Consider the following 13,399-nt stretch of genomic DNA (forward strand, 5'->3'; position numbering starts at 1 on the left):
GTGGCTGGATCTCTGGGAACAGAATCCTGGTCAGAGAAACAGGAAAGGGAGGGTTACCGTGCTAGAGTTAAGCAATAAACCACGAGAGGCCGTGTGTTATAGTGATTTATAACAGCTAGGGGGCGTTGTTAGGCACGACGCGAAGCGGAGTAAAACCCCCCTAGCTGTTATAAAATCACTATAACACACGGCCTCTCGTGGTTTATTGCTTTTATACAACGGTTACTACATCTATTAGTGTAAAATAAACACACAGCAATGTAAAATATTAAGATTTATTCAAAACGAAGCATCATTCCCTCAATTCCGCCGAGCAAAATAGTCCCCCTTACAAATGGGTTGCCAAGCAACAACAACAACTACAATGCATTGGATCAAATGGGAGGCGCGTTAATACTGAAAATGGAACGATATGCGGTCCCAGGTGTGTGTTACAAAGTATTTTAACACGGCTTCCAGCCAATCAGAATCAAGAACCAGAACTAACCGTTGTATAATAACCAATACTACTACTATAGCATATTATAGTAACCAAGACTACTACTATACCAAGTTATAGTTGCCACGTTATAGTAACAAAGACTACTACTAAGCTAAGTCATAGTAAGAGGACTAGAAGCAACTGTGAATCTCACTGACCTGAACAGACAACCGTATATTGACCTTATAATTCTAGATTTTCTTAAAGGAGTAGTAAAGGGAAAATGCATGTTTAGCCCTGTTTTAAGGTTACTTATGATCATATACAATGGTTCAGATCAAAACGTTGACAAAACTATCACTTTTGAGAAAGTCTGATAATTGCTCTACCACCGTTTAGGTCATACAATGGATGTGGGTGGGCATCTTGAAAAATCATTCAAAAAACATGTTAAACTCTCAATTTCAAAGACAAGAAACTCACCGAGGTGTTAGTTGGCGTTCTGACATATAATTCGCCATAAAGAAATATTCTAATTCATCTGGAAAGGCTTTTTTAAATATTTAGCATAGAACTATTTAGTCGCAGCACATACGTATGTAAACTTCCGCAAACTATGTAGCCTAGCAACATAAACAATAACAATAGCTACCGTAAGTAGTTCCGCTTCCTGAATCCCCTCTGCGGATTGATCTACACATCTACAACGGTCGCTTCAATACAAGTCAATGGATTTCATAAAATGATCAATAAAACCCTACAGGATTCATACTTTGCGGCGAATTTGACGTCAGAACACCAACGGACACCAATTACCCCCTCGGTTAGCTTCTTGTCTTTGAAATCGAGAGTTTAACATGTTTTTGAAAGATTTTTCAAGGTGCCCATCCACATCCATTGTATGACCAAAACGGTGATAGACCAATTATCACACTTTCTCAAAAGTACTAGTTTTGTCAACGTTTTGATCTGAACCATTGTATATGATCATAAGTAACCTTAAAACAGGGCTAAACATGCATTTTCCCTTTACTACTCCTTTAAAGCCCCATTATGTAGCGGTCCAGTTTTGTGCACTTTAGCGGCCCCTAAAGGCCACTAGAGCCATTACAACTGCAGTACCATTGTCGTAAAACGCTGTTAAAACCTCTCACGTGCATTTGTTGACTACTGACAAGCTGAGGAAAACGGAGTCTGCCGGCAAATTTGGAGAGGAGAGCTAAAGGTAAAGCAGAACGTTCATGAGAGAGAAAACCGCGGCTCGCGGTCAAAAGTTACATAAGTGCAAATCCAGGCCGCCGGACCCCTCTGTGGGAATGGAAGAGCTGCTGTTCTCGCTATAATAATCCAGCATACCAATAGATCCACTTTGAAACTGATATTTTAAGATGAAATCAACAACATAGTGGGGCTTTAAAGCTTGACATGGTGCCAGCAGCTGACAGACAGACAGTCAGGCAGGCAGGCAGACAGGAAAGCAGTCAGTCAGACAGGCAGACAGACAGACAGGCAAGCAGGCAGACAAACAGGTAAGCAGGCAGACAGACAGACAGACAGATAGGTCGACAGGCAGGCAGGCAGGCAGGCAGGCAGGCAGGCAGACGGACGGACGGACGGACGGACGGACAGACAGACAGACAGACAGACAGACAGACAGACAGACCTCCAGTCATCGGGGGCCGTGGGGAACACCTTCCCAGACTTGGTGGTGATGATGCAGCCGTCAATGTCAAACCCTGCAATCTAAATCAGAAGGGCATGATGGGTTAGTCTCAATCGTCTACGGTGGCTTCCTCACCTCACCTTGGCTCCCTTCTTCACTCTGCACATCTAGGCCATGCCATAGAGATGAACAACGGTTCGTTGACCACACCGAAGCCAAAGGACACGTTTTTCTCATATTTTGCTCTACCCCCCCCCCCCCCCCCCCTCCCTGATACCAACGAAGACGCAGCCTGGCGTCTCCCCCCACCACCAGGACGACCGCTGCACCCGACCTTCGACCCCTCACTGGTGTTAGTTAACCCCCCCCCCCCATCTCATTCCACCTTGCCTGTGCTTCTAAATATATGTAAGGGAGCACACAAGCGCACACTTCAGGGCAAGTAAGTCATTCTGTCAGTCAGTCAGTCAGTCAGACCTTAGTCTCAACGCCTGACCCATGAGAGTTCTTTTGCCGATACGTAAGCTACGCTAACTACGTTACTGCATGCTACACATCTCTCTATGGGTCTGGAACACTTCATAACTTCATAACTACGTTACTGCATGCTGCACATCTCTCTATGGATCTGGAACACTTCATAACTTCATAACTACGTTACTGCACGCTGCACATCTCTCTATGGGTCTGGGACACTTCATAACTTCATAACTACGTTACTGCATGCTGCAGATCTCTCTATGGGTCTGGAACACTTCATAACTTCATAACTACGTTACTGCACGCTGCAGATCTCTATGGGTCTGGAACACTTCATAACTTCATAACTACGTTACTGCATGCTGCACATCTCTCTATGGGTCTGGGACACTTCATAACTTCATAACTACGTTACTGCACGCTGCACATCTCTCTATGGGTCTGGGACACTTTATAACTTCATAACTACGTTACTGCACACTGCACATCTCTCTATGGGTCTGGGACACTTCATAACTTCATAACTACGTTACTGCACACTGCACATCTCTCTATGGGTCTGGGACACTTCATAACTTCATAACTACGTTACTGCACGCTGCAGATCTCTCTATGGGTCTGGAACACTTCATAACTTCATAACTACGTTACTGCACGCTGCAGATCTCTCTATGGGTCTGGGACACTTCATAACTTCATAACTACGTTACTGCATGCTGCACATCTCTATGGATCTGGGACACTTCATAACTTCATAACTACGTTACTGCATGCTGCACATCTCTATGGATCTGGGACACTTCATAACTTCATAACTACGTTACTGCATGCTGCACATCTCTATGGATCTGGGACACTTCATAACTTCATAACTACGTTACTGCACGCTGCAGATCTCTCTATGGATCTGGGACACTTCATGCAAAGATCCGGTCCTCAAATCCTGGCAATTCATTGGTTTCACAGGAATCCCTGCGATACCAATCAGTAACGACTTTCGCGATCAGGCGTTAGGCCACCCATAGATATGCCCCGCCCATCTAACCTGGGTTAGTGTCTCTCATTCGCTGCTACAACCTGTCACTCTTTCAATTTTGAACCGTGGATACGCCCTCGGAACACCAGCTTGCGTGGCGAAGTGGCACAGACTCTGTTATGTAATATGCGGAGCGCAGCAGTTCAACACGACATTTGAGTCTGGAGAGAGACTAGTCACACCTTGCTACTCCCCTTCACCCCCGCTGCAGTGTAGAGCATGAGGGTGTCGATCTGCTGCCACTGGCTTTGAGAGCCAGCCACCGGAGACGACGGTGACGTGGGCTTGGCGCTGCTAGACTTCTCTGCTAGCTCCTGTAGCTGTCTCAGCTTCTCCTCCACCAGTCTCTCCTCCTCCTCCTCATCATCTTCATGACCTCCGCCCAACCCCCCACCCCTCTGGCGCTTAGCATCAGGGTCCTCGTCAGGGCTGTGGGACCGTTTGGATGCCTGAGAAGAAACACAAACAAATAGGATCATGAGAACATAAAGACGGTAAGAAACATGTGAGAACCAGTGCTTGACTTGGGCCTGAGCTCCACAGGGAACTGCTTCTTTTGTAAAACAAAAGTAAAATCATGTGACCATGGCCTTAGGAAGACCACATCACGTCACGTGTCTATGTAGCCCTGGGTCAAATACATCTAGGACAAATATTTGAAACAGTTATTTATTATGTAAATAAGTTACATAATTATTGTGTAGGCCTAAGTGGAATGTATGTCCAGTCACATCACATTTTCAGTGTAGCCCTGGGTCAAATACATACTGTAGGTCAAATATCTGAAAACAGTCAAGGTGACCCTGATCACTGGTTCACATTTTTTCAAATGGCTTATGCTCAGCGTTGAGAAACGACTGTCAGTTGTAGACAAACGTTGATACCTGTTACACAAGCAATACAGTGAAATATAATGCCTAGTGCAAATAATTCTGTATAACTCATACTGTTTCGCCAATAAAATATGAAAGCATCCTCCATCCTACGTACCTTCTTAGGGGAAGGGGCGAAGAAGTCTTTGATGCTGCGTTTGGGCCCTGGACTCTCGTTCTTCTTCCCTCCTGTCCTCGTGCTTGTAGCTTTCGGCCTCTCTGCGTCTCTGGATCTCTGCTGGCCAGAGGAAGAGGAGGAGGACGGGGAAGGTGTCTCGTCGGAGCTGTCAGAGTACTGGACCCTGAAGGGGTGGCTCTGGTTAACCAGGTACAGGGTTCCGTCCCGGGGAAGCAGGGCAGACTGGCCCCTGGCCAGACTCTCATCCCCCACGGAGGAGGGGTTGGGGCCCAGCTGAGGGGTGGAGGAGAGGAGGAGGGAGAGGAGGAAGAAAGGAGGGTGGATAGAGGGAAAATGGATAGGAAGGGGGGGGGGGGTGTGTGTATGAGAGAAAGAGGGAGAAGGAGGGAGGGAGAAAAGAGGGAGAATGTGTGAGGGAGGTAGAAAAGGGGAGGAGAGAGGGAGATATAAATAGAAAGAGAGTACAAAAGAGAAGGAGACTGAGCTCATTATCACAAGAAAGAAGCACTTCACAGCCACAACAATTGAAGGGGGATTGATTCCGAGGGGACACAGTGAGACGAGGTGAGAGTGAGATTTTAGGGAGACATGAGGGCATGATGGGATAGGAGAGAGCTGGACACAGTGGACATTGCATACCTGGGTCACAAGCACTACCTTGTCTGCATAGCAGGCCACCAGTTTCACTAGAGGGAAACAGGAGATATGAGTCAAACGGTGTCAGACAGAGACGATCTGTATAAACCCTGCTCCTCTCTTTTACCCTGGTGTCTGGAGCACTTCTTGTCCGTGACTCCGCTCTCGGGACCGCGGCCCAGGATCACAGCTCGTCCATCCGGCAGGGGGACGCGGGTGCCCGACGCACTCACCAGTGTGCATTGCATCTGCAGTGAAGTAGACGGAGTGGGAACGGGAACATGTCTATGTTCCCCGGGTCCTATGTTCCCCGGGTCCTATGTTCAATAATTCTGCGATTATTGTGCTGAAAATGCAACCGTTCTAAAATAGGTGCATAATCTGCCCCTTTTGGCATTAACATGCGATGGCTTAATCACGTTTTTCTTTAGCGTTTCGGGGGGAACATAGGACCCGGGGATCATAGGACCCTTTTTCGGGGGGAACATAGAACCCTTTTTCAGGGGGAACATAGGACCCGGGGATCATAGGACCCTTTTTCGGGGGGAACATAGAACCCTTTTTCAGGGGGAACATAGGACCCGGGGAACATAGGACCCGGGGAACATAGAACCCTTTTTTGGGGGAAACATAGGACCCGGGGAACATAGAACCCTTTTTTGGGGGAAACATAGGACCCGGGGAACATAGAACCCTTTTTTGGGGGAAACATAGGACCCGGGGAACATAGAACCCTTTTTTGGGGGGGAACATAGGAACCGGGGAACATAGCACCCTTTTTTGGGGGGAACATAGAACCCTTTTTTGGGGGGAACATAGGACCCGGGGAACATAGGACCCGGGGAACATAGAACCCTTTTTTGGGGGGGAACATAGGACCCGGGGAATATAGGACACGGGGAACATAGAACCCTTTTTTAGGGGGAACATAGGACCCGGGGAACATAGAACCCTTTTTTAGGGGGAACATAGGACCCGGGGAACATAGAACCCTTTTTTAGGGGGAACATAGGACCCGGGGAATATAGGGATGACCCCGTGGGAACCACTAGGGCTAGCTTGCTAGCTAACGTTAGCTAATGCAATTCCAAAAATAATAGGGATCGATTTCCTGATCAAGGACCGTGTTTGACGTGACACAATGCAGTCATGTGGTCATGTTGTCTAACGAGAGGTCTTTGTACGCTAACGTGAGCTAACTTGGCTAGTAATAGTGCTCATAACTTTCTCAAGCTTGACTAACGTCATCAGAATGATTGCAAGTTAACCCGTCTTGCAAAATATGTTTTATTATGTCAAAAAACAGAAACACAACTTACCATTGATGGAAAAACTAGCGAATCTCTCAGTCAGTTGCCACAAGCTTTTACGGCGATAGCATGGGATTCCAGTGTGTCCCCCACCAAAATAGTTCCGTGTAGAACCATGCGTTCATCAGTTCCGTGGAATGAGACTAAAGTATACTGTACGTACGATATAACCAGTAACCACTGGAGCCAGGTGACTGTCTGACTGGTGTCCCACGGTGTTTAAGCGAGCTAAAGAAAATTATTCTATAGTGAAAGAGTCATATGTGCTCTTTGGACATTTATTTGAAGTAGCTTCTACAGTATTTGGCATTCCTGGTGCAACTGGACATTTCTGTGAGTCACAACTGCTTCATATGCACTGATCTGTACACCAACTATAGCTATATATTATAATAGTAGCACACCTAGGACAACAATTTGTGGCTACACCCAAGACAAGCCTGGTGACATATTGTTCAACTGGTGGACCAATTTGAAGTTGGTACCAGAGAGGAACAGTCCGATTTTCTAGCCGATATAAGCATGAGGAAATAACGTCACAGGTGTAGAACAAATCCAGTGATTCTACTGAACCACTTGCTTTATTGTACATTTGAGGTAGGGCATATGTTAATAGTCACAGTGCATTTCAAAGACATGTCTAACATTCCGATTCAATAGCACTCCCATAATGCAAGAGCAGGTTCCTCATGTCAAATACTGTAGTCTAGTTTGTCCTGTCTTTAGCCCTATAGGCATTTGTTGTGTATCCTGCCGAAAGTCTGAGTGAACACGTTTGACAACACCTCATGTGTTTCGACTAATTATAATGTGCACTAGACTGAGCAAAGCTCACATATTTCTTAGAAAAACATGTTACACATATGCATCAATTAATTGACATGGTTATCAGGTCAGCATTTTGCTTGTGTGTGACAAGGTGCACAACACCCAGCCGGAGCTGTGTCGGGGGATGTTCTGCATACATCTGGACAACTTTCCAGTAGGTCATTAATGTACATGGTGAATAACAGTGGCCCAAGTCCAGACCCTTGTGGTACTCCCTGTGGTGTACACACATAGGGAAAGGGTAGGGCCTATAAGTAAGGTGTGATGACAGTCAGCATGGCCTGGAGTGCACAGTTCAGCTAAACTCCCAACTGAAATCACACTTGTTGTAACCGTCTTTCCCGTCCTTCTCTCTCTTCATAGTGTACTCTAAGTCTCCCTCCCACTCTCTTGTTGTTTCAGCATTCCCTTCGACCTCTGAACCTATTGGATACTGCATCATATATTGAAGACCTTTTTTGGCCCAAAGGTAGGCTACTGTATGTTTTATATATTACACCTTATTAGTTTGATATAAGGAGCTGGTGGATTAACTGAACAGATAATTTTATTTATTCTATTTTCAACCACCACGTTATATCCTCTGGACACTATTTTGATAGAACGAAGGCTATATGCGTTTTTTTTTGTCTCCTTTGCGATCAAACCGTGTAGAAACAACCTCACAACTCGTGTTTTCTCCTGGCGAATAGACGCTAAGCCAATTGGCCGAAAGCCAATGTGCCAGCGAGCAGTTTGAAAAAGAAACATTTTGTTGTTCAATCAATGCAAGTTGGATCAACAAATGGAGATTGATTGATTGGTTGATTTATTGATTTATGTGTTTATTTTTTTGCTCATTCAACAAACAGTACAATGCAACACAACATAAAATATCTCATAGCTTTAACCAAAAAAGGTAGGCTATAGGCTGAAGCTATGCTTATGACGCCTACCCGTTATTACATCTAGCAGGTTTAACTTCAAGTGCACTTACGCAAAGGCAACAATACCAACCCAATACAACACCAGTCAACAATTTGCCTCAGTAACAAACAACACTTACAGTACCTAACAGAAATCAATCAATTTGCATATATTTATCAACTCTTACTTCTGAGGAGCTTTTAAATCTCTGAAATGTCTCACAATTTTAATTCATCCTCTGTTATGTTCAGAGCCAGACCAATGTAACAGACCCAAAAGGCAGACGGGCATGAGCGCAGGATTCAGACCGAGGGCGTTTACAATAATAGAGAGGGAAGTGCGGGATGATGTGTGGTGCGTCTTGGGGTTTTGTTTGTGAGGTGTGTATGTAAACTAGGCTATGTGTGTGTGTGTAATGTGTTGAGAATGTGCGTGTCGGCTGAGGCACCAAGTCCAAGGTGGGGTGTCCGAGAGCGAGGGGTCCGTGTCCGTTTATCCTGGGGGTCCATCTGGTGCGAGGGAAATCCGTAGGGGTATCCGAGGGGCTCTCCGTGTCCGTAGCCAGGGAGGTCCGTCCGGGGGTAGCCTACACGAGAGGAGGCGGTAACACAAGGAGCGAGGGAGACACTGGGGCTGGGAAGCGCTGGGGCTGGGAGCGAGGTGACGCTGGAACGGGTGACATGGCGGGAGGATGCTTGGAGAGGGAAAAACCAACAACGGGGATTAGGTGGGGAAACAACAGGAGGCGAGCTAGAGGTTTGGTTCGGGAGGCTTGTCAGAGCCATTACCACAAGGGTCAGTACGTATTGTGCATTTGAGGTAGGGCATATAGTCACAGTGCATTTCAAAGACACGTCTATCATTCCTATTCAATAGCACTCCCATAATGCAACAGCAGGTTCCTCATGTCAAATACTGTAGTCTAGTTTGTCCTGTCTTTAGCCCTATAGGCATTTGTTGTGTATGAGATACATCCTGCCGAAAGTCTGAGTGAACACGTTTGACAACATCTCATGTGTTTCGACTAATTATAATGTGCACTAGACTGAGCAAAGCTCACATATTTCTTAGAAAAACATGTTACACATATGTATCAATTAATTGACATGGTTATCTGGTCAGCCTTTTGCACAACACCCAGCCGGAGCTGGGTCGGGGGATGTTCTGCATACATCTGGCAGCTGACACCTGCACAACTTTGCGTAGGTCATTAATGTACATGGTGAATAACAGTGGCCCAAGTACAGACCCTTGTGGTACTCCCTGTGGTGTACACACATAGGGAAAGGGTAGGAACTATAAGTAAGGTGTGATGACAGTCAGCATGGCCTGGAGTGCACAGTTCAGCTTAACTCCCAACTGAAATCACACTTGTTGTAACCGTCTTTCCCTTCCTTCTCTCTCTTCATAGTGTACTCTAAGTCTCCCTCCCACTCTCTTGTTGTTTCAGCATTCCCTTCGACCTCTGAACCTATTGGATACCTACTGCATCATATATTGAAGACCTGTTTTGGCCCAGAGGTAGGCTACTGTATGTTTTATATTTGTAACACCTGATTATTAGTTTTATATAAGGAGCTGGTGGATTAACTGAACAGATATTTTTTTATTCTATTTTTAACCACCACGTTATATCCTCTGGACACCATTTTGATAGAACGACGGCTAGGCTATATGCGTTTTTTTTGTCTCCTTTGCGATCAAACCGTGTAGAAACTCGTGTTTTCTCCTGGCGAATAGACGCTAAGCCAATTGGCCGAAAGCCAATGTGCCAGCGAGCAGTTTGAAAAAGAAACATTTTGTTGTTCAATCAATGCAAGTTGGATCAACAAATGGAGATTGATTGATTGGTTGATTTATTGATTTATGTGTTTATTTTTTTGCTCATTCAACAAACAGTACAATGCAACACAACATAAAATATCTCATAGCTTTAACCAAAAAAGGTAGGCTATAGGCTGAAGCTATGCTTATGACGCCTACCCGTTATTACATCTAGCAGGTTTAACTTCAAGTGCACTTACGCAAAGGCAACAATACCAACCCAATACAACACCAGTCAACAATTTGCCTCAGTAACAAACAACACTTACAGTACCTAACAGAAATCAATCAATTTGCATATATTTATCAACTCTTACTTCTGAGGAGCTTTTGAAATGTCTCACAATTTTAATTCATCCTCTGTTATGTTCAGAGCCAGACCAATGTAACAGACCCAAAAGGCAGACGGGCATGAGCGCAGGATTAAGACCGAGGGCGTTTACAATAATAGGGAGGGAAGTGCGGGATGATGTGTGGTGCGTCTTGGGGTTTTGTTTGTGAGGTGTGTATGTAAACTGTGTGTGTGCGTGCATGCAAATGTGTTGAGAATGTGCGTGTCGGCTGAGGCACCAAGTCCAAGGTGGGGTGTCCGAGAGCGAGGGGTCCGTGTCCGTTTATCCTGGGGGTCCATCTGGTGCGAGGGAAATCCGTAGGGGTATCCGAGGGGCTCTCCGTGTCCGTAGCCAGGGAGGTCCGTCCGGGGGTAGCCTACACGAGAGGAGGCGGTAACACAAGGAGCGAGGGAGACACTGGGGCTGGGAAGCGCTGGGGCTGGGAGCGAGGTGACGCTGGAACGGGTGTAGTATATTTTTATACTGTATTATACTGTATTACATCAATACATTTGTATTACTCTCATGTAGTAATCAATTTACTAAGAATAATGAATAAACTTCACTTTAGGTAGAACTTTGTTAACTTAAGTAGTTTAACATCTAGATGACAACATATGTCCTGTCCTGAGTCAACATTCCTTTGTCCCTGAAGCCAATAAAGTTAACACCTCTGGAGTCTACAGTTGTAACGTGATCTTAGGAGGACACAGGAAGAACCCTTTATTGCCCCCATGTCCGGAGGGGGGCAGAGCTCAGTGACCTGTTGACCAATTACAAGACTAGTTGATCAGATCTGTGTTAATGTACATCCCTTGTATGCAAATTTGTTTGTCATGTGATACTTGGCCTGAAGCCAAGATATAAGCTCGCCACCTCGTAAAAGAACTGAGTATTGCCGAAGATTTGACCTGTGAGGCGTGCTCAATAAATTGTTGATTTGACCGCATTTTTCTCCTGAAGTACTTTTGACCCAAAAGTTAAGAACTGAAAGATACCACACGGGAGACATGGCGGGAGGGTGCTTGGAGAGGGAAAAACAAACAACGGGGATAAGGTGGGGAAACAACAGGAGGCAAGCTAGAGGTTTGGTTCGGGAGGCTTGTCAGAGCTATTACCACAAGGGTCAGTACGTCGAAGCACTGAGAGACGGTCTGGGAGAGCTTGATGGTGATGAGACACACCTGGTGCGGCAAACAGCTCGTCTCCGCAGGGCGCGGCGCTGAACGCTGAACCACAACATCCTCAAGATTGTTACATAAATTCACCGCTTTATTGTACATTTGAGGTAGGGCATATAGTCACAGTGCATTTCAAAGACACGTCTAACATTCCTATTCAATAGCACTCCCATAATGCAAGAGCAGGTTCCTCATGTCAAATACTGTAGTCTAGTTTGTCCTGTCTTTAGCCCTATAGGCATTTGTTGTGTATGAGATACATCCTGCCGAAAGTCTGAGTGAACACGTTTGACAACATCTCATGTGTTTCGACTAATTATAATGTGCACTAGACTGAGCAACGATGACACAACTATATAGAGGTTTTCAAAATAAAAGTCACAACCCAATGACGCAGGATTTAATATAACCCTCAAGGAACTTCAACTCCGTTACATACACCCCCCTAAAATTCTGCTAAATTGGGGACGTACCAAGAAAGAAAAAAAAAGAAAAATTAACCACAAACAAACTAGGATGTCATTCAAATATCACAAGCTGTCGATTAAAGAATCCTCCAACTAAGGAGTACTTAAAGAATGGGATGGGCCCTACCCCAGACAGAAAGCAGACTCAAGAGATGCCTGTTACACCTCAAACATTATTATTATACCTGACACTTATCTCTAACCATGTCCTAGTCCTATCAGACTGACTAGAATGACATCTTATGCCATGTATAGCACCTCAAAACAAGCTCTTAACAAAAGAAATCAAAGAGTTAACTGTGGACTCTGAAGTGTCAAGGACTTGCTCATTCATTTCACAAATGAGTCTCTTTGGGGGATTGACAACTCTGCCTCGTCCTGTTCGGGCAACCGTGTTCCCAAAGCCCCGGGGCTGAGTGCACACAGCAAGCTCATCTGTGTCTGAATCATCATGAATGGGCACTACTGGTTGGGACTCAACATTGAGTGGGCCATTGTCTGCAGGGGGAACATTACTGTTCTGCGTCCTGTCTTTACCCATGATGCCACTAGCTGAGTCATATCGCTCCGACACACCACCAGACACATCATGCACTCCGGAGAGGCTAGTCTGACTATCTTCCATCTCCACATGGTCAGAGCTGGAAAGCACCCAGTGTGCAGTTCGGTCACCGCTGCCATCCACCACATCCGGGGGGTTGACTTCATGGACCATCTCGTCACTGCCATCCATCTCGACTGGAGAGTTGACTTCATGGACCATCTCGTCACTGCCATCCATCTCGACTGGAGAGTTGACTTCACGGACCATCTCGTCACTGCCATCCATCTCGACTGGAGAGTTGACTTCACGGACCATCTCGTCACTGCCATCCATCTCGACTGGAGAGTTGACTTCACGGACCATCTCGTCACTGCCATCCATCTCGACTGGAGAGTTGACTTCGGGGACTACTTAATCACTGCCATCCACTTCTGCAGGATCGACTTCAGGAACCACCTCCCCATTGCCACTGGTGTGGGCTTCTTGGCCATCGTCAATCGGTAAGAAGTTCACAGGAAGCAGTAGATTTCGGTGGACCACCTTCAGTTTGTCTGAGTTGATGTCTTTGATCCTGTAGACATGGATATCCGGGTCACGGCACCACTGTAACCTGCGTTGTGTTTTGCTGTACTGGAGGGATTGGGACACTCTTAGGATGGTGGATGAAGCAGTATTTATTGCCTGCACAATGGGTCCTGCACAATGGGTCATGAAACAGTGAACATGAGCATGAATCTCTGGTCCGCCTGCAGCAGCTATT

At 45.8% G+C, this 13,399-nt stretch overlaps 1 protein-coding gene across 1 annotated transcript in view; it reads right to left on the bottom strand.

The window, feature by feature from the left end:
* Positions 1-6,627, bottom strand: part of pnkp (polynucleotide kinase 3'-phosphatase) — a 24,781-nt gene extending 18,154 nt beyond the window's left edge. The window contains exons 1-7 of the mRNA XM_084437989.1: positions 6,567-6,627; positions 5,375-5,495; positions 5,251-5,297; positions 4,591-4,884; positions 3,783-4,049; positions 2,085-2,164; positions 1-26 (exon numbers count right to left, since the gene is read on the bottom strand). The exon at positions 1-26 is cut by the window's left edge and continues 32 nt beyond it. Coding sequence (XP_084294115.1) covers positions 1-26; positions 2,085-2,164; positions 3,783-4,049; positions 4,591-4,884; positions 5,251-5,297; positions 5,375-5,495; positions 6,567-6,569 — 838 coding nt within the window. The 5' untranslated portion in view covers positions 6,570-6,627. The remainder of the gene's footprint in view (positions 27-2,084; positions 2,165-3,782; positions 4,050-4,590; positions 4,885-5,250; positions 5,298-5,374; positions 5,496-6,566) is intronic.
* Positions 6,628-13,399: the final 6,772 nt, after the last annotated feature.

Source organism: Borostomias antarcticus (assembly GCF_949987555.1).
Source record: "Borostomias antarcticus genome assembly, chromosome: 1".
NCBI lineage: Eukaryota > Metazoa > Chordata > Actinopteri > Stomiiformes > Stomiidae > Borostomias > Borostomias antarcticus.